Raw genomic sequence first — 20,158 nt, 5'->3', positions numbered from 1 at the left:
ATAGACACATTTTAATAATATATCACTGCAGAACAATTAAATTACAATAGGCAAGCAAAGTATATGCAAGTATTAAAACCTCATTTTTCTTACTAAGAGGAATGTTTTGGTATAGATAAAAGTGTTTGTTTGTAGAAGCTTCAGGAACAGTAAGTTCATGATTGAAAAATCATGATCATGATCATGAAATTGGGTCAGATGGCCTAAATGTGAACATGAATGAGCTTGGTCATTCAGAACAAAGTAGGATCACATCACTTAAGTCTTATCTCTCACTGACATGTCACTATCCACAACTTGATCTGTCCACCGGGCCTTCAACGATGTAAGTGCAAGTTGTTTTCAAGCAATATTCTTTTAGTTGATCATTGTTGGGGTTGAAGTTACGACAAAATATTTCACCACATTTTCATGGGTTTTTGTAGGCTTGTGTTATATGAAAAAGTACAGACTGAATGTTTCAGTAGAATGACATTCAATTATAATTAGAAATGTGAATGTGATAGACAGTCGCTACATTCTTCAGCAACACAGTAAGGAGTTTTACGCATTAGAATGAAAGCTATTAAAATCATTTTCAAAATGTGTCTTATAATGTTCAGATACGTTTTTCTTGCATACATCCTGGAAAATATTAGCAAAATCATTGTGTGTGAATGACACCAGATGCATGAAGTACCGGAGCATGATGACACTGCAATTCATAGGCTACTTAATCATGCACAAGACAAGCCTATCTTAATGTTTGTATTTGTTTTGCATGAGCGGTCACTATAAGTCACATGGAATAGATGATTATTTTTATGTTTTACATCCTGAACCCATCCTGCTGGGGGCTGAGCAACAAGCTCATACTGCACACAGAATATGTGCACAACAGGCTGACCATATTAACAACTAACAGTAGCAAGCAACATACAGTATGTGATTCTCTGGGTTTCATGAAGACTTCCTCCCAAAGAACAATGTGAAAAAGCAGTGACAATGAGCTACATAACAGAAAAACTATTTCCTGTTAATGTAATTTCCTGATTTGCAATCAACCTCACCGAACAGCAGAATTACGGCTTACGCCTTTGGAAGTCTACTCAAATGTGAAGGCAACATTCTGATTAAATGTATTCAAAAAGCTTATGATGCATGGCATGCAGTTGTGTTTTTGGGTCAGGCCCCTGCTACCTGAGAAGTATTTTGTGGATGCTCCTTTTAGAAATGTTTAATATTAAAACATTTAACATTTTTGTAAGAAGATTTACTGTTATGGCAGCATGTATATCATTGTGTATGTGTGAGGCTAACACTAGAGGATCTTTGCTAACACATTTTAGATCCCTGACAATGACTGAAACGTTCCTCATTCTTGCATTAGACGAGAAAAACACTTCAGCTGGATGTGAAAATTGAATCAAGTGAATGGGTTATTAAACAAAAGCTAATTGTTTTTCCCCCCCTCTGGTTTTTATTCTTTCTGAATTTATCAGACAAAGGGAACTTTATCTGTGTTGATGGAAACATAGAAAAAAAAAATGAAACACTTGCATCATATATTCAAAAGTCTTGCATTGCTTTTTTTATTCACTTAGAGATTCTGTACAGCCACAGCCCTGCAATTACTTTCTCACGCACGCACACACACACACACACACACACACACACACACACACACACACACACACACACACACAGAACAGAACAACTTACAAAAGCATACATGAGCACACAATTACTTGAAGCAAACATTAGGGTGAAAGGTTGTCCACAGATTAAATGCATATAGCTGTACTTTGGAAATAGACCGTCTTGTATTCCATGTCATGCTATAGTTGATATGCATAGAGAAAAATCACAACTAAAACATTAAAGCTTTCATTAGGCATCCAAAATCAACATCATATGCCAATTTTAGAGATATCTTGTACATTTTTTTTTTTTTTTTGTGAAATGAATAAAATAAACGAGTTTCTTTTGTTTCAGAATGACAATAAAAAATAAAACCTGCCTTATTTTTTATTTGTTTTTTACCATTTCACAGCAAACTCTTACAATGCTACAGAGGCAAAAATACCAGTTTAAGGTCCTGGATGCCTTCATGATTTTATATCTTAAATTATATAATTATTATAATCAAGAGACCATTTAAAACATAACCCATTCATTTAAGAGTCCATTAAGGTCATGCATAGAAGTTCACATATAAGTATAGGTTACACTGTGGTTTCACTTTTCCACAAACCACTCTTCATTCCAACGGAGCTCTGCGATTGGTCCGTGCCACTCATGTCCTGCTCCAGCTCGAGCACTGAGATTTTGAGGATGCCATTTGGGGCGGCGGCCCCGGGCACAGTGGTGGTGACACTGTTCAAAGGGTAGGAGCAGCGCTTAGTGTCTCGCTCCACAGCTGCAGCCAGTTTCAAATTGTCTCTGCTGGCGCATCGTCTCTGAGTACCGTGCATGGCCGCTCTGCTGGCCATGGAAGGCAGCAGGGGGAAGGGTTTGCGACTCCCGCTGCTGCCCCCATCACTTCCCTCTGAGGGGCTGGTCGCCACGGACTCCCCAATGCGCTTCCCGTTGGTAAGCGGGCTGGCCTGGGTCTCTGAAAGGCTGTGGTGGATGCTGCCGTTCTCACTCGTGGCCTGTTTGTGAACCACATGCTCTGAACTGATAGGTCCTAAAGCTCCGAGGCTGCCCCCACCTCCAGCAGTCCTAAGAGCTTTGAGACGATAGTGACCCCGGCCCTCACCCCGATGGTGATACTGACTGCTTCCTTGTTTAGTTCTGCTACTCACTTTCCTTCTCTGGGGATGCACCGGGGCTGCAGAGTTAATGGTGGGCAAAACATTGTTTGTAGGCTTGGTGGTGTTGTCAGTGCTAGTGCTGGTGTTGTTGCCCACAGGGGCACGTGAAGTGTTGTTTGGATTGTCTTGTGCCACCTGTAGCAGGTTGGTGAGCTTGCAGGGCCCGGGGCCCACGCTGCTGATTCCACTTGGCGTGGATGATGACCGAGCCGATGACGAGTTATGAGAGTCCCCCGGTGGATGGCAGTTGATGAAAAGTTGTGATCCCTGCTCAGAGGCCTGCACTCCACTCCCAGTAGTGCAGGTCTGCGTGTAGGTAGACATAGGATGGGAGCGGCGATAGCCTGGGCAACACGCCAGCCATGAGGCCTGCACATCCAGACGTCGAAAGCAATGTTGGACCACCAGAAACACCCCCAGAACTGTGGCAGCCATGCCGTAGAGACAACTAAACAACAGGCTAGTGTGCCCTGTCAGCCACATTGCCATGGCTCCACAACACCACAGAACCACAAACAGGAAGTGGGTTGCCACCAGCACCAAGAACTGTGTCTTCAGCGAGTACTGGTCCTCTGGCGCCACAACAGGGTTTATAGTTCCCACTGCTGAGTCTGTGGAGAGGAGGCTGGTGCTTCCTGCCAGCGCAGGCTGGCTCTCCGTCACAGGAGAGGACAGGGTGGTTCCTGTGCATTCTTTGGCTACATGGTGCCTCAGGCGAAACACAGTGCACAGGAAATAGATCCAGGTCACCAACACCACTAGGCCAGCCGGGACAAAGAAAGACCCCAGACTGGGGCGCCAACCCAGCCAGCAGCTGCAATAGGCAGAAAAGAAGTCAGGAGGGGTCAGTGCAAAACAAGGACACGTCTGTGTGTTCGACATATCACGCCAAATTATTCACTTCAGCACCAAACAAAAACAACACAAAGTCAAGGGGCCAAATGGCTCGAGGATGAAACGAGAAGCACTTACTAAGGGCTGTTGTCTCCGTAGTTGTTGACATTGACAGCTGCAGTGATCCCACAAATGATAAGAGGAACTCCGCCAGCTATCAAATAGAACCTTGAATAACAGAGAAAAACATATCAAACGCAAGTTCCCAGCTGCAATTAGAGAAATAAAGAGCAGTTCTTTTTTTGTGCCACAGGATGCTGTGTGACCTTTGGCTTGCTACGATGTTTTTAAAGTGTGCACGTCGGTGTCTATAATCTGAACAGAGCTATGTGATCGTTCACTCTCATAGTGGGCAGAGTGTTACAAGGGTCAGTATAGACTGCAGAAGTCTGATTTATTGCAGCCTGATCCCGTGTGGCTGAGTGGGCAACAAAGGGGTGGCGGGAGGTTCAGAGCGAGGGTCAGCGTATGATCGCAGCTTCAGGATCACAGGGGCAGAGGGAGGAGAAATAAAAGGGAATATTTGGAAAGACAGTGCACCGCCTGAATCACCCTGCTCAGATTTATGACGACCCCTCTGCTTCTGTTATGTTGGTTTCATACATTCCTTCCCCCCCCCCCCCCCCCACTGAGTTCATATAGGCTTATAGCTTTTGTGTGCCTTACAGCAATACTCTGTTATGTCCCGCCAAGGTTTCCCTCAAAAACAGAAAGGCTTTGGTTGTGGGCACAATGAAAGAGCCACTTTGATATACAGTTTGGGTGGCCATGCACAAGAACTCCCGCGTCCTGTCTAAAACATAAACCGTATTGACGGTGAACAAGAATTTCATTTATTTGAATTCATTAAATGCTGCTTTTATGTGTATCTGTGTTAGACAGCTGGATAAGCTTGGATTGACCATTTCTTTTTTTATTCCATTACATTTTTACTTGCCTCTGTACAGGACTTAACATGTTTTTATTTACTGTGCTGTTTGTAATGTTTTAGCATGTTTTTTAGCTTCTGGTTTAGTGTTAAAGGTGTATCTTGTTTTCACTTGTGGGGTGGAATTATTCTGTGTGTGTGAAGTGGGTGAAGGTGAGTTGCATGCCTCTTGCATGCTCACTGACCTGAGCATAGGTCGCTGAGTAGGTGGCGCAGGAGACTCCCCCTCCGGCTGCCGTGGTATTCTCCACAGACACTCTTTGTAGATGACCCTGGCGCTGACTCCAATCCACAGCAGGGTCGACAGCGAGGAGTAGTGCAGGGCGATGCCCACCTGTCACGTGTTACAGTCAGGTAAGACACTGGTTCCCAACCTTTTTCGGTCCGAGGTACCCCCACACCCCGTCAGATTAACTCACGTACCCCTTCATCAATTCCCAATGTGTGTTCCAAATGTATACCACTATTCATTATATAAAAGTAGATATACAGTAGTTTTTTTCATCATTCTTGAACAGTCAATATTTAGATTGCTAAATGTTTCAAACATTTATCCATTACTTTTAGCAGTGGTGGAACGTACAGTAACTAAGTACAAATGTTGAGGTACTTGTACTTTACTTGAGTCTTTTCTTTTCATGCCACTTTCTACTTTCAGAGAGAAATATTGTACTTTTTACTCCACTACATGAATCTGACAGCTTTAGCTGATAGTCTTAACAGCTTTAAACCTCTGCGCTCACTTGCTAACTAGTTTTCAAGCACTCCTACATAACTGCAACATATGTACTGTACAGGTGTTACAGCTGATATATCATTTTAATCAAATCATAATTTCCGTTTCCAATGAGTTGGGAATCTCTGAGGTAAGACATCTTACACATGCCACTGCCACATCAGAAATGAGGAGACTGTAAATTCACTACTTACTGCTTGACAAACTACTGGGTAGCTGGTCAGGCTTATGCCTCCTGCGTAGATGGCTGTCGTCATGGCGATGTGGAAGCAGGTATTCAGTAACGTGTGCCAGCTTTTTCTCGATATGTGAATAGAGCTGTTGAGGCGCAGGCGAAAAAAATTTAAAAAATCAGGATACGTTGCCAAATAACAAATATCAGTGAGGAGTCTGTTACTGCACGCACACACACTGCAGTACCTGTGGTGTAGTATATGTGTAATGATGATGGTGAAGAGGCAGAGGAGCAGTGCTGCAGTACAGGCATAGACCACAGGGTGGAGCACCCTTACAGACATGGGTGTGGAGTTGGGGAAGTCAGGCACCTCCTAGACAGAAATCACACACGGGTCAAATAGAGCTGCACAGACTAATTGATTCATTGATTAGTTGTCAGCTTTTAAACTAATCGCCACCTATTTTGATAGTTGATTAATCGGTTTTGATTTGCACAATTATGACACAAGGGGAAAACACCAAATCTCTGGCAAAAAACCAAGGCTGAAGTGAACAAGCCTGCACAACTTTTCACCGTCAATTTACAGTAATATACTGGCAGTATCTTCGCCAGTAAACGACTGTTTATTTACAGTAAGCATACTGTTTTTAAATTTGAAGGTATTTTCCTGTAAATAGACATACAGTTTCTTACCGTATTATTTGAATTTACAGCAATATACTGGCTGCAGTGTGATTCCCGCCATTTTCCTTTATTTTCCCAAGATGCATCGGTATTAACAGTAAATACCTGTAAACTGTAACATTCGCAGATAGTGCTGTAATATTATTATTTTCTCCCCGAATGCATTGTCATTTGCAGTATGATCCTGTATAACAATAAAACAGTAAGATACTGTGAGATTTAAAAGGTTAATTTTTGGGCATTTAAATTCCACAGGACAGCTGAAGACATGAAAGGGGGAATGACAATCAGCAAAGGTCTGCAGGTCGGAATCAAACTCGTGGCTGCTGCGTTGAGGAGTAAACCTCTCTATATGTGCGCCTGCTCTACCAACTGAGCTAACCTGGCCACACATACTGTGAGATTTTAGTTGTAAATGTACATCAAAGGTTTACAGTGTAAGTGTAGTTTGTAGGGGACCTGGAACGAGCTTGATGAAAACGTTTAGTTGTCGCATTCTGTCTCTATCTTTAAGAGAAGTCTGAAGGAAAAATTGCTTAAAACATCTGATTGTTGAATATTCTTTAAGTGTTATAAATGTAGTGGGATCATCTATATTTTTGTGGTAGGCTATTTGTCTGTGTGAGTCTATTGTGACTGGATTTGTTTTTTATCTTTTTTATTTTTTTTAGTGTCTGTATTTCATGGTATTTGTCAATGTTGTGTCTATTGTGAATGGAGTTTTTAGTGTCTGTATTTTCTCTGTTGTATGTTAATTGTTATCGGGCCCCCTCCGAAAAGCTTTTAGTAGCTTATTTGGGGTTCCCCATTTCACATGGCCTACATATGGTCATTGTACCTTCTGAAATTGTGTTTAAATGGTACGATGATGCCGTGTGAGTAAATAAATCAAATTAATCAAATTAATCAAATAAATAAATAAATTCTCTGAGCTTCTTAAATGTGAAAAAACGTTTTCGTTTCTTCCCTCGTCTGTTACAGAAAATAAATATCTTTGAGTTGTGAACAAAACAAGACATTTGAGGACGTCATCTTGGGTTTTTTGGGAAACACTGATTGACATTCTTTTTTTAAACCATTTTCTGACATTTTATAGATCACACAACTAATCGAGAAATAATCGACAATAAAAAGTTGCAGCCCTAAAAGTCAAATTAAAAGTCTCAGGTAAGACATCAAGTTTACTAAAGCCAAGAAGCAAAAAATAGGAGTGATTTTTGAATATTAAGGCTCATGTGCAAGGCGTCACAAAAACAGCTTTTTATCATTTAAAGAACATTTCCAAGGTTAGGCAGTTTTTCTCACACAGAGAAACTAATGCACATGTTAAATGAAAGTGTCATTCAACCTTGTTGATCCTGAATGAATGATGAATGAAATCCTCAAGGCGATCTTACCTGCAGCACAGCGTAGTTGCTAAGCAGAGAGCAGCGCATCGTGGAGGTTCTGCTGTCACTGTGGACCAGCTGACAGCCCTCCTGGCTCCAGCTCCCCTGTTTCTCCAGAGCCTTCAGGCTCCACTGCGCTGCCACGGCGTCAGTACCAGGGGACAAGTGGCGCACCGACACCCAGATGGGCTCCGAGTGGTTCCACATGCTGCAGCCATCTGCGCCAGAAAGATATTAAGAGTCAGTTTGTGATGCCCATTCTATGTTTCTTCAGCTTGTCTTGTGTTGTTTTATCATTTTTATTTTATTTTATAACATTTTGGGCAGCACCTAAGCCGAATTAATGTAAAATCAATGTGTGCATCAAACTAATTAAATGACTTTTTTCAGATCTAATGAATGCAGTTGATCCCTACCTTTTTAAAGGTTTTTAATTTATTATGTGCTCTAACTTTTCCAACATTTTAGACACAGATATGGTAATAATGATGGTCCAAAATGATGTGAAATTGCATTTTTTTTAAATAAAAAAACGGCACATTTTCTTGAGGGAGGACCCTTAAACCCCCCGCCAAATACGTGCGCCTAAGTCTTCCACAAACCTATGGAAAACACAGTAGGCTATTGCTTGATGAGGAACATGATGCAATTCTAAAAATGCCTCTCAACCTCGGGGCTAACTACTTTTTATATGTAGCTGATACAGAGTTACAATTACAGCAAAGATTGTTAAGGCCAAGAAGAAGTGAGCGGACAAAGAACAGTGCTGTGGTTTGTCAGGCCTAGTAGCACAGATAAAGTAAATTCCATCAGTTGCAAAACTAGAGCTGCCTTTTTTTAACCCTAGTCTCGCATCGCAAGACCCGTCTCCACAACGCTGTGTCAGCGCTGGGGTTGATGCATGGACTGTATAAGTGAAGCAAAAACATCTGGATCGCCCCCCCTGGTGGCTGGCTACAGTATAGGTCATAAACCCCGCCCCCTCCATGTTAGCGGATGGAACAGTACACATTTTTTCCCAAAGATGGTTTCTGTCTTTTTAGGCAGTTCTGATCACCCTGATGTTTGTTCATGTGTTCATTTATCTGATCAGTTTGGTTTTCATTAGTTACAGCATTTGATGCTCTGAAAACGGGCTGAAACGTCATGATTGCGTGATTGACTCGCAATTGGTCGGTTGGGTGTATGGGCAGGACTTTGATACGACGGCACGCAAAATTACGAATCCCACTACGGCCACGCCAAGACCCGCCCTACGAAGCAGCCTGATTGGTTGGGGTTAGGCATTTCACCTCGAGTGATTAAGGTTAGGATAGCCGATTGGTCAGGGGATAGGACCTGTACAAATCAGGTTATGTTGCCTTGCGTAAGCATGGACGCCTGGCCAATACTCAATAGTCGGGTCTTGGCATGGCCATAGTAGGAAAAAAAATATTTTTTTACAGTCAATGTGTCAGTGCCGGAGTGTGGTCTGGCTACATCACTATCTATTCGAGGATAGGGGAGGGGAACGCTCTGGGTTGTTTGTATAGATTTAAACCAATCACAACCGCCCTGAACATCCTGACATCCAGCGCCAGACTTTATCCCAGCATTACATATCCGGTGAGCCAGACTAGTTTAACCCCAACACTTTGTTGTTGATGTTGTAGATAGCTGATCTTTTGTTTAGGAATCACGCTACATTTACTGTAACATTTAGGCTATTCTTTTAACATGATGTCCTAAATTAAACAGCCATCTACAAGAACAATAATTTGAAAAAAAGGCCCAGCAATGCTAAGTGTCTTTCAAACAGTATTTTAGGGTGCACTTTTCCTTTAAATGTGAGAAAACAAAGGTGGTTTCACTGAATAGGCTGAGAGGCTTCTTCACTAGAGGTGTAACGATATCGATTCAATGAACCATGATCCAATATTATGGATGCAAAGTGAAAATATTGATACATATCACCTGTAAGATGCCTCTTTATTTTAGATTCCCACTTTATATTTATTCCCTTTTTATCAAAAAGAATAGTGTGTTTGTAATTAGATTGAATTAAATGTCTGGAAGAGCTCAGTTAATAAGTAATTGTCAAATCCTAATTTTAGTAGCTTTTTCTGAGTTTCTATGAATATAACTCTGTTAAAAAGGCTTAGGATATTGTCTTGTATCGTTCGCAGGCCCCTGAATTGAATCGAAATTGTATCCTGACAGACTTTAAAATATCAGCAAATGTCGTATTGGTGTCCGAAGAATCAATATAATACCGTATCGTGATTATGATTTACATCCCTATTTCTCACCTAGGCCAACAAAGATGACAGGCGTGTTGACGCTTCGTCGGCGAGAGTGATCCCCTGTGTTGCTTGAGTTCCCAGACAGAGGGAAAAAGCTGCCGGTTCTGAAGGCTACAAACTGCAGCTTGCAGTCTGCGGGAGCATCAGGAGGAAACAGAGAAGCTGGGAGAGTCACAGAGGCCAGGGCTACGGAATTCTGGAGGGAGAAAAAAGACAAATGAATCCACCAGAAGCTACACCTTGATAACTGTGAATGCAGATACAATCGGTTACTGATGGCACAGTGTGTAGCAGTGGTGTAAGAAGTATTCAGATCCTTTACTTAAAGTGCTCATATTATGCTTTTTGGCTTTTTCCCTTTCCTTTATTGTGTTGTATATCTTTTTTGTGCATGTTATAGGTTTACAAAGTGAAAAAGTCCAAAGTCCACCCCAAAGGGACTTACCATCTCCAACAGAAAACACTGTTCACAAACTGCTCCAAACAGCTCTATTGTAGTCCAGCCTTTACTTCAGAGACAAATGTGGGCACTTTGGAACACACGTTATAATGCTCGCCTAGCTGCTAGGGTGGCACGCCCTCATACTCTGCTTCTGACTGGCTAGTAGTCCTTACCTAGGTACTGTCAGGGCACGCCCTCATACTCTGCTTCTGACTGGCTAGTAGTCCTTACCTAGGTACTGTCAGGGCACGCCCTCATACTCTGCTTCTGACTGGCTAGCAGTACTTACTGCGCATGTGTGACTCCCAACAAAGATGGAACAGAAGTGAGATGCCTCACTCTGTAGCTAAAACAGAGAGCTCAACACAAAGGGTGAAAAGAGGAGCAATGTGCAAAAATATGGTGGTTTTTGAAAATTAAACCATGTAACCATATTCTGATATAACCTCTAAATACAATTATGAATCTGAAAATGAGCATAATATGAGCACTTTAAAAAGTAAAAGTACTAAGAGCACACTGTAAAAGTCCTGCATTGAAATTGTTACTTAAGTAAAAGTATGTAAGTATCATCAGGAAAATGTACTTAAAGTATTCAAAAGTAAAAGTACTCAGAAAAATCTGCAGAAAAATCCTCACATTTTAGAAACCATCAAAACAGTTTCTTTTATTTTTAATAAAAATCATATTTTCGTAAACTATATGTGTTTTGTGTGCACAAATCTTAATTTGTAAAGTAACTAAAGCTGTCAGATGAATGTAGTGGAGTAAAAAGTACAACATTTTTCCTCTGAAATGTAGCGGAGTAGAAGTAGAAAGTGACATGAAAAGAAAAGACTCAAGTACCTCAAATTTGTACTTAAGTACAGTACTTGAGTAAATGTACTGCGTTACATTCCACCACTTGTGTGCAGTAACAGTAGCTACCAGAAGGGCTGCTCGCGCCTCACCTTTAGGGGGAAATTGTTGAGGGAGGTGTTGTGGGTGCCGGTGCTGCAGCGAAATCGAAGCTGCTGCTCGTGAGCGGACTCTGACGTTTCCATTCCCCGGCTGCCCGTCGAGACCTCGCGCCACTGATACGCCGTGCACGTGAATCCAGTGAAGTGGGCTGGTCGAATGAAGTGGGCCTCCATCACAATGTTCCTAGACACCTGCACGTATCAAAATCAAATATATAAACGGTATTTTAGATTGATTTGTTTATAAGATTGTGTCCGTGTTTTGTCATTTCTTTTTCTTGTTCTTTGGTCGTCCAAATAAGGTGCAACAGTACAAGAAATTATAAGAAATTGATAGGATTTACATTTTGCTTTTCATATTTTCTGGACATCCCATTGTTTTGTTGTGTTACGTAGGCAAAACCATTGTGAAAATATAACTTAAAATATGCACCTTTACAGCTCATTTGCAAATGTACACACAACTCCAAATTTATAATGTACTAATGTATTCAGTGAGATACTCCAGAAGCTCTCGAGAAGGCCAGAAAACAGTGTTTTTTAATGAAAGTTTTGAGATTTTGTGCTATTTTGCTTCCATACTATGTCTTCTTATAGACTAGTGAAGAAAGTGAAGTGAAGGGAGGGAAGATATGATTGGATCAGAGTACTGTCACCTTTCTGCCTGTTCTGCCAATCGCTCCCTTTCCATTTGTTAATAAAGATATACTTTAAACACAAATTGTATGACAACTGTGTACTTTGTTGATATTTTGAGGCCAGTTTAGCAGTAGAAACCGAGTGAACTCGCTGTAGAGCACTTGTTGCTGTAATAAATCAATTGTGTATTGCACTTTATTTCTGTTCTGTTTCCTATTATGAAAAACTGTGTACAGCAAGGTTTTCTTTGTTAAAGTTTGAGGCAAGTTTATTGTACTTTATTTTTATACACTTTTTATACGCTTCTGTAAAAAAAAAAATCTTCCCAGCCCTTTTTTTGTGTATTGTATTTGGATACAAAATTTGTTGAAAATAAAAATAAGTGATATTAATAATGAATGTGATGTGTTTTCTTTAGCAAAATTACATTTTGTTGTTCTATCTTATCCAATATTTTCTATATTTCTAAGCCTCTGCCAACACTTTTTCTACACCAGAGCACGTTTTTCTCCCATCCCAGAATGCTGTGTGGACTAGCCAGACCCTCCTCCGCTCTGCAGCGTGTGGATGGTCCGGCAAAGTGAGACTAGTTGGGGCTGAACGTGGCCCAGCTTAGGTTGATAGTCCGTACCATGGAGAAGTCCTGAGCATGGCCGTGCAGCTGAGGCCAGGCCAATGTCTCCAGAGAGTAGACTATGGAGCTGCAGGCTCTCTTCTCTCTCTGGGCCAGAGCGAGGATCTGGTGGTCCACCTGCATCAGGTTACTGCCCATCTCGACCAACACCTCCGACAGCTTGAACAAACACACACAGGAAAAGGACAATAACGTCTGTGATTTCCAGTGGTTTCCCAAATCGATATTGATTCCGATTTACAATGTTCCGATTTGATTACATTTTCCGAATTCGATTCCACGTCAATTAGGTTAGGGGAATTTTCAGTTGCAATACCAACTTTGCTTGGATATAAAAAAGATTCTATGAAAACTTCTGCTGTAAATTGTACAAGCAAGAAACAACCCTCAAATATTTTGTATAATTCATCAGGTTAATGTTTACCTTAAGATCTGACCCCAAAAGTTTGTTTAAGTACATTTTACTTAACAGGACTAACAGGACAGTCATTGAAAAGGCATATATTAAAAGATCACTTTGGAGAATTTTATTAATCGATATCAAATCACTCAAACAAAGATCAATTTTAATTGGAGAATCGATTATTTTAACCCAGCTCTTATACCTGTACGATACATAGCATGCTTTTTTTTGAAAGATACTTTTTTGTGCATTTTAGGCCTTTATTATGAAGGACAGCTGAAGATGTGAAGGGGGAGAGAAAAGGGGGAATGGGAAAAGGACTGAGCCTTTGCACATGGGACGCACGCTCTACCAGGTGAGCCATCCAGGCACCCTCATAGCATACATTTTAGTAGGTAATTAAATCTTTCTCACCTCTCGCAGCTGTCTGACATAATCCATAAACTTCTCCATCATTTGTGCCACATACAGCACATCCACTGAGTCGGTGAAGCCTGCAGCCTCCAGGGTGTATGTGCGCACCTGATGTGCCACAGTGACAGCATTGGATGCATTGATGGGCCTCTGTGAAGCACAAATAGGACAAGGTGTGATGTCATGAAACCAGGGGCGGAGCCAGGCATTGTAGAGGAAATGCTCCCTTTGTTTCTGGGGATGTAATGATACACTCAACGCACGATTCAAATCAAGATTTTAAGTTCATGATACGATTTTCTGATGATTTTCTTTAATAGAATGAGCTGCAGACAAATGACTGTATAAAGATCCCTTACAACAAATGTGTCCTCTTATCAAAAGTGCACACACACACACACACACACACACACACACACACACACACACACACACACACACACACACACACATCTTTGTGGGGACCCGTCATTGACATAATGCATTCCCTAGCCCCTTACCCTAACCTTAACCATCACAACTAAATGCCTAACCTTAACCCTTACCCTCACCCTAACCAGAACCTCATTCTAACCCTAATCCTAAAACCAAGTCTTAACCCTCAAACAGCCCTTTGAAGTTGTGGGGTCCAGCATTTTGGCCCCACAAAGCCGGACGAAGTATACTGTATTCCTGTTTTTGGACCCCACGAATATAGTTAAACAAGAATTCACACACACACACACACACACACACACACACACACACACACACACACACACACACACACACACACACACATTGTGTCATTTGTGATTTCATCCATACATATAGCCCCCTTCTTTCCAGGCAATATATTCACCTCTCAGCTCTTTAGGGTCATGCTTGTTTGTTCTATGCAATGGATATGTCTGATAATAATACAAAGTATTTATACTTTCAGCCTTTTTAGTCAATTTATTTGAACTTCTACTTTTGACAGTATTACAGTTTAGCTTTCAGCTTTTCTAGCAATGTATTTCAGCTCTTAGCTTATTAAGGTAATGCAGTTCAGCTTCCAGCTGACAATTTTTCATTTCAGCTTCCAAGTTTTTCAGCAGTGCAGTGCAATGCATTTGAGATTTTTCAAACAATTTGTTTCATATTTCTGCATTTTCATTAATGTTTCTTACAGCCTTTGTAAGTCTTCCATACGTCATAATTTCACGGAGAAAATAAATTCAGACCTCACAATGTTCTACATCATTTGGCATTGTTGAACTTTTAAAGCCAACAATTCAGTTTAGCATCAGCTTTTCAAAAAAACTTATATTCCACATCTTTTATACATTAGTGTTGTTATTCAACTTTTTAAAGAAATTCATGTTTATTAAAACCACTCATACTTTTCCAACTATCCTCACTACTTCACCTTCTTCTTACCCATTTAAGCTGTTAATCCAGTTTAGCTTTAGCAATTTAGCTATTCAGCATTCACACGCATGTTCTGCAGGAAATGCATTTTCTCTACAGTATGTTTGGTCAGTAGTCCAAAGAAACCCAATAGAGAGGATATATTGAGAGACAGATGATTCCCAGAGAAGGCATTTTCCCAGTTTGTGAACCACAGCAGTCCATTACTTTAAGAGGTAATAACCACTAATAAACCAGCAAGGTCTATCATATCAAAATATAATCTAGGGATGAATAGCAATTAAAAAATCCCAACTAGAATCTGCCCACCCAAATTGTACAGATATGTCAAATTTTGGGTCTTGGCCCATGGACTAAAAGTGTAATTTAAGTTTTTTAATCATTTATTTCCATTGGTATTTTATTTCTTTTTTGCTTGCACATTTACTGTTTGGGTCTTACTGTATTTGAACCATTTTTATCATGTGAAGCACTTGGTGACTTAAACTTATTATTATTATTATTATTATTATTATTATTATTATTATTATTATTATTATTATTATTTTTAGTGTTTACTGAACAGGAGCCATGTACTGTAGTAAACCCAAGAACTACTGACCAGTATGAAGGTATGCAGGACACGGGTGATGCCATTAGTGTAGTGACAGTCTGTATAGTCCCCCTCCTGCCAGCTTCCAGAACGGTCACAGTATCGAGAGGCTTTTTTCTGCTCAATACCTCCCTCCACAGAGAGGGAGGGGTAACGCAACTGCAGGCAGTACTGATGTGAGGTGATGCCTGCCAGAGTTCTGGGCCACCTGGGGATTAAAAACCAGAGAAGAGTGAGACGGCTGACTCTTTCCATATGAAATAATAGTCATCCCTTTAACTGTAACTGACCTGAACTCCCCACGGTTGTTGACAACTTTATCCTCTGGACAGAAGGAGGCGCTGTTCTCCAGCACCACTATTTCAACACTGCGAGATGTATTGCCCCGCCCAGTGGAAACCACACACTCCCACTCTCCCCTGGCCTCCACATGTACGTTGAATAGAATAAGCTCACTGGATAAGAGGGATAGAGACGGCTCATTATAACACATTATCGCCACATGCTCTGACGTGTGTCTTAAACAATAAGCACATCAGATCACTCAAAATGTTCTTTGCACAAGAATAAAAAGGGTTATAAACATTTGAATATTACGGAAGAGGATTAGGGCCAATGTGAAAAATGCATTTGACTTATGAGTTTAAAGTCAGATATCTGAAAATAAAGTCAGAACTTTCACTTTAATCTTACAATTCTGACTTTAAACTCAGAACTCAAAACTTTTTTTCACATCCTCTTTCATAGAAAATGTAATAAGCTCATTGGATAAAGAGGAGATTAGCAGCTCATTAAAACACATTATTGCCACATGCTCCAATGTGTGTCTTAAACAATAAGTAAATCAGATCACTCAAAATGTTCTTTGCAGAAGAATAGAAAGGTTATAAACATTTGAACCTTATGGAAGAAAATGAGGGCCAATGTGAAAAATGTATTTGACATATACGTTTAAAGTTAGTCAGTTTTTTTTACACCCTCTTCCATAGAATATATAAAATAGAATGGGCTCACTGGATAAAGAGGATAGAGACAGTTCATTATAATACATTATTGCCACATGCTCCGAAGAGTGTCTCAAAATGTTCTTTGCTTACTGTAGGTTATACATATTTGAATATTACGGAAGACGATTAGGGCCAATGTGAAAAATGTATTTGACTTATGAGGTTAAAGTCAGACTTTAAACTCAGATATCTAAGAATAAAGTCAGAACTCTTACTTTAATCTCAGAAATTAAATACATTTTTTACTTGTGGCCCTAATCCTCTTCCGTAGAATATAGAATAGAAAAGCTCACTGGATAAAGAGGTGTCCATACACAGCTCATTATAATACATTATTGCCCCATGTTCCAACATGTGTCTTAAACATTAAGTTCATCAGATCACTCAAAATGTTCTTTGCACAAGAATAAAAAAGGTTATAAACATTCGAATATTACAGAAATGGATTAGAGCCAATCTGAAAAATGTATTTAAGTTTAGATATGTTAGAATAAAGTCAGAACTCTCACTTTTTTCTCAGAATTCTGACTTCAAACTCAGAACTTAAATACGTTTTTCACATGAGGCCCTAATCCTCTTCCGTAGGATCTATAATAGATATAGCTCACTGGATAAAGAGGATGGACACAGCTCATTATAACACATTATAGCTATTATGTTCCAACATGTGTTTTAAACATTAAGTTCATCAGATCACTCAAAATGTTCTTTGCACAAGAATAAAGGTTATAAACATTTGAATATTACGGAAGAGTATTAGGGCCACCAGAACTCTCACTCACTTTATTTGTTCTGACTGTTATCTCACAATTCTGACTTTAAACTGAGAACTCAAATACATTTTTCTTAAATAAATGTGGCCCTAATCCTCTTCCGTATGATATAGAATAGAATAACCTCACTTGATAAAGAGGATACAGACAGCTCATTACAACACATTATAGCCATTTTGTTCCAACATATGTCTTGAACATTAAGTTCATCAGATCACTCAAAATGTTCTTTGCACAAGAATAACAAAAAAACATTTGACTATAGACAGCCTCTTTAGAGGACAAAAGAGAGCAGTCAGACAGTTTGTGTACCTGGTGATGAAGGTGCAGTCGTGCAGCACGCTGTTCTCCAGCTGGACACCCATCTCTGGGTCAGAGGTCACCAGCTGACCATTGTGACGCCAGTGTAAGGTGGTGATCTTGTCCACCAAGGCGGCGGTGCAATGGAAAGGCAGCCGATCGCCTTTGAAAACCACCTGACGCTGGGACGGCAGCAGCGACAGGGTGTGCAGCTCTAGAGGACCGTCTAAACAACATGGTGGGGGGGAAAAGATGCAGACGCGACCGTTACACATCACTCTGAATTATTTCTGCTCCTCTCTCATTACTCAACCTCAGCTAAATGTTTCCACAGAAGCCATTATGAGTGTGCTGTTCTAGAGAAGATTGGATGCAGACAGCAGCAATTCGTAAATGCAACCCACAGGATTAGTTGTCAAGTCGGCTAACTGATGCTTTTAGAAATATGTCCCTGCTGAGGTGCTGGGATTGATCTCTTTCACTCTTTGGTGGAGTAATTCTTAAAAAATACTGCAACGATCTCATGAATGCACTGTCATTGTCATTCACAAGCCAATGATCTCTGAAACAAAGCGGTAAACCGCCTCATTTATATGCCTCATTCTAGCCAGGCTCTCACCACAGCTCAGCTGGCTTTCCCTTAGTCCACGCAGGGGCTTTCCCTTCAGGCTCCTCGGGTAGGCACACAGGGTTTCGTCCCCCAATCGGGCTGAACTGCTGCGAAAGAATCCCGGGACCCAACGTAACCCGCAGTCACACGACAGGTAGTCTGAGTTGAAGTTCCTGGAGAGAGAAGTGATGGTCATTTATCTTACTTTTCACTCTAGCTGGCTCAGACACTGTGTTCATCATGTTATCTCTAGTTGCTCATTATAGGATCGACATATACCAGACTTATTCTGGATCAACAGAAGTACATTTCAGGGGGTAAAGTCTGACATCCGGCGCTGTCAGGCTTTGTCCCTTAACTTCTGCTCTCTTGTGTGTCGGCGTTCTTAAAATCCTTTTGCTACAGGAAATAACAACCTTCAAGTTTGAAAATGGAAAGTTTTGAAGAAAACTTGGATCGTGCAACAAGGCGGACCTGCTTGCTTCTTTCGGGGAATGATTGTAAAGATTTACAAGAAATATGTTTACACAATTTCGTCTCTAACTGGGACGTTTTGGGACCGATTGGTGGGATTGCTGTGGACGAAGTACACTCAGCAATACACTGGTAAGAGCAAATGCTGTTTAACCATGTATCAGCTAATTTAAATAGCTCTCGTTACTGTGTTGTGTCAAAGGTTAACTTCAGTTAATATTGTATGTGGCGTTTTTCAAAAAAACGAAACAACACACAACTTTGTTTTTATTCGTCACATACAATGTAGTGAAATTCAATTACTGCATTTGACCCATCCCATCCTTTTCTTCCTCGAGAGAAAGTGCCCTTTTTCTGGGGAACTTCTTTTTGTTCTTTTTTTTTTTTAATAAATGAATATATTCCCGTTTGCGCACAGCTTTCCTGTCAAACTAATTTATTTATTGAATAAAAACATATCCGGTCAGGAGATTAGACTTTGTTGAGTTCTGATTAAAATAAATTGGTAAGGAAGTCAGAGTTGTGTTAACATATTTAATGTTTTGTTTAAAAAAGAATCCTTTTTTTCACTTCAGCCCCTGCCCCTCAAAATGTCTGTGCACGTCCCTGCAGTGGACAACTATAGATACAGCATGCGGGGAGCAACTTGGGGTTCAGTGTCTTGCTCAGGGACACTTTGACATGCGGCAAGTGGATCCTGGGATCAAACCACCAATCTTGTGGTTGAGGAGCGGCCTCAATCCCAACGACCTTACTCCACAGCGCTGTGTAAGTAAGGTCTGGCAATGCGAGACTATTCCAGGCTTGATGCATATTTGTTACGTGACACCCACCCCAACCCGATATAAATACTACAGATTTATTGTTTTCACTCTGAAATCAATTGACTGTTTTATGCACGAACTGGCAGCACAGCAATCAAGCAGAGGTCAGATCTGAAATGTTTGCAGACAGACTTATCTTCTGAGTCATGTTGTTCAAATGAAAATATCCAAATTGAAATAAATACATGTGAAATAAATCCTCATTGTTTATTTGAGTTGTTCTACAGGCTTGAAGTCGTTGTAAAAGCAAACCCTAGCCAAATAAATATGAGCTAAAAATAAACTTTATTTTTGTCTACAATATTAATTGTTTTATTCATATATGGAATGGTATGCTGGGAGAGTGCCGGCAGTGTTTAATACTCACACTAGCTTGAGGGACGGCAGCTCCTGAAACACTCCAGGATCCATGGTCGATATGATGTTGCCAGAGAGGTTCCTAGCAATACACAAGATAGATATGAAGTTAAACCCCCGCAATGTCCGCAATGCAGAAAGAACAATATTTTGTATAGGATCAGTTTATCTTTCGCTTACAGTTTAGTGAGATTGCTCAAACCCTGGAACATGTCTGCAGTCAGGCAGCCAATGCGGTTGTTGGAAAGGTCGCTAAAAGTGTAAAAAGACAAAGGAATGTATGGGTTATTTTTGAATTAGGGGGACTCGTCACAGACTGTGATATCTTGACTCTTTCAATGCCCATGTTGTTTTTGTGATATCAAATCAAACACTACTTTCTGTAGAGCTGCAAATATTTTTTGGAATGTTACAAACTCCAACACAAAACTTTATTTAAATGCTTTAAGCAAT

The 20,158-nt window shown here is 40.5% G+C and overlaps 1 protein-coding gene across 2 annotated transcripts in view; it reads right to left on the bottom strand.

Annotated features, from left to right (window-relative positions):
* Positions 1–1,540: 1,540 nt before the first annotated feature.
* Positions 1,541–20,158, bottom strand: part of adgra2 (adhesion G protein-coupled receptor A2) — a 63,639-nt gene continuing 45,021 nt past the window's right edge. For both annotated transcript variants that reach the window (XM_078251566.1, XM_078251567.1), the window contains 16 exons: positions 19,886–19,957; positions 19,716–19,787; positions 18,060–18,223; positions 17,453–17,666; positions 15,651–15,815; positions 15,370–15,568; positions 13,377–13,526; positions 12,557–12,718; positions 11,278–11,478; positions 9,892–10,081; positions 7,613–7,821; positions 5,774–5,901; positions 5,548–5,671; positions 4,803–4,951; positions 3,768–3,857; positions 1,541–3,609 (listed from right to left, as the gene is read on the bottom strand). In XM_078251566.1, coding sequence (XP_078107692.1) covers positions 2,205–3,609; positions 3,768–3,857; positions 4,803–4,951; positions 5,548–5,671; positions 5,774–5,901; positions 7,613–7,821; positions 9,892–10,081; positions 11,278–11,478; positions 12,557–12,718; positions 13,377–13,526; positions 15,370–15,568; positions 15,651–15,815; positions 17,453–17,666; positions 18,060–18,223; positions 19,716–19,787; positions 19,886–19,957 — 3,694 coding nt within the window. In that variant the 3' untranslated portion in view covers positions 1,541–2,204. The remainder of the gene's footprint in view (positions 3,610–3,767; positions 3,858–4,802; positions 4,952–5,547; positions 5,672–5,773; positions 5,902–7,612; positions 7,822–9,891; positions 10,082–11,277; positions 11,479–12,556; positions 12,719–13,376; positions 13,527–15,369; positions 15,569–15,650; positions 15,816–17,452; positions 17,667–18,059; positions 18,224–19,715; positions 19,788–19,885; positions 19,958–20,158) is intronic.

The sequence above is a fragment of the Sander vitreus genome, chromosome 5 (assembly GCF_031162955.1).
Source record: "Sander vitreus isolate 19-12246 chromosome 5, sanVit1, whole genome shotgun sequence".
NCBI classification, from domain to species: domain Eukaryota; kingdom Metazoa; phylum Chordata; class Actinopteri; order Perciformes; family Percidae; genus Sander; species Sander vitreus.
This window is presented reverse-complemented; position numbering and strand designations above follow the sequence as displayed.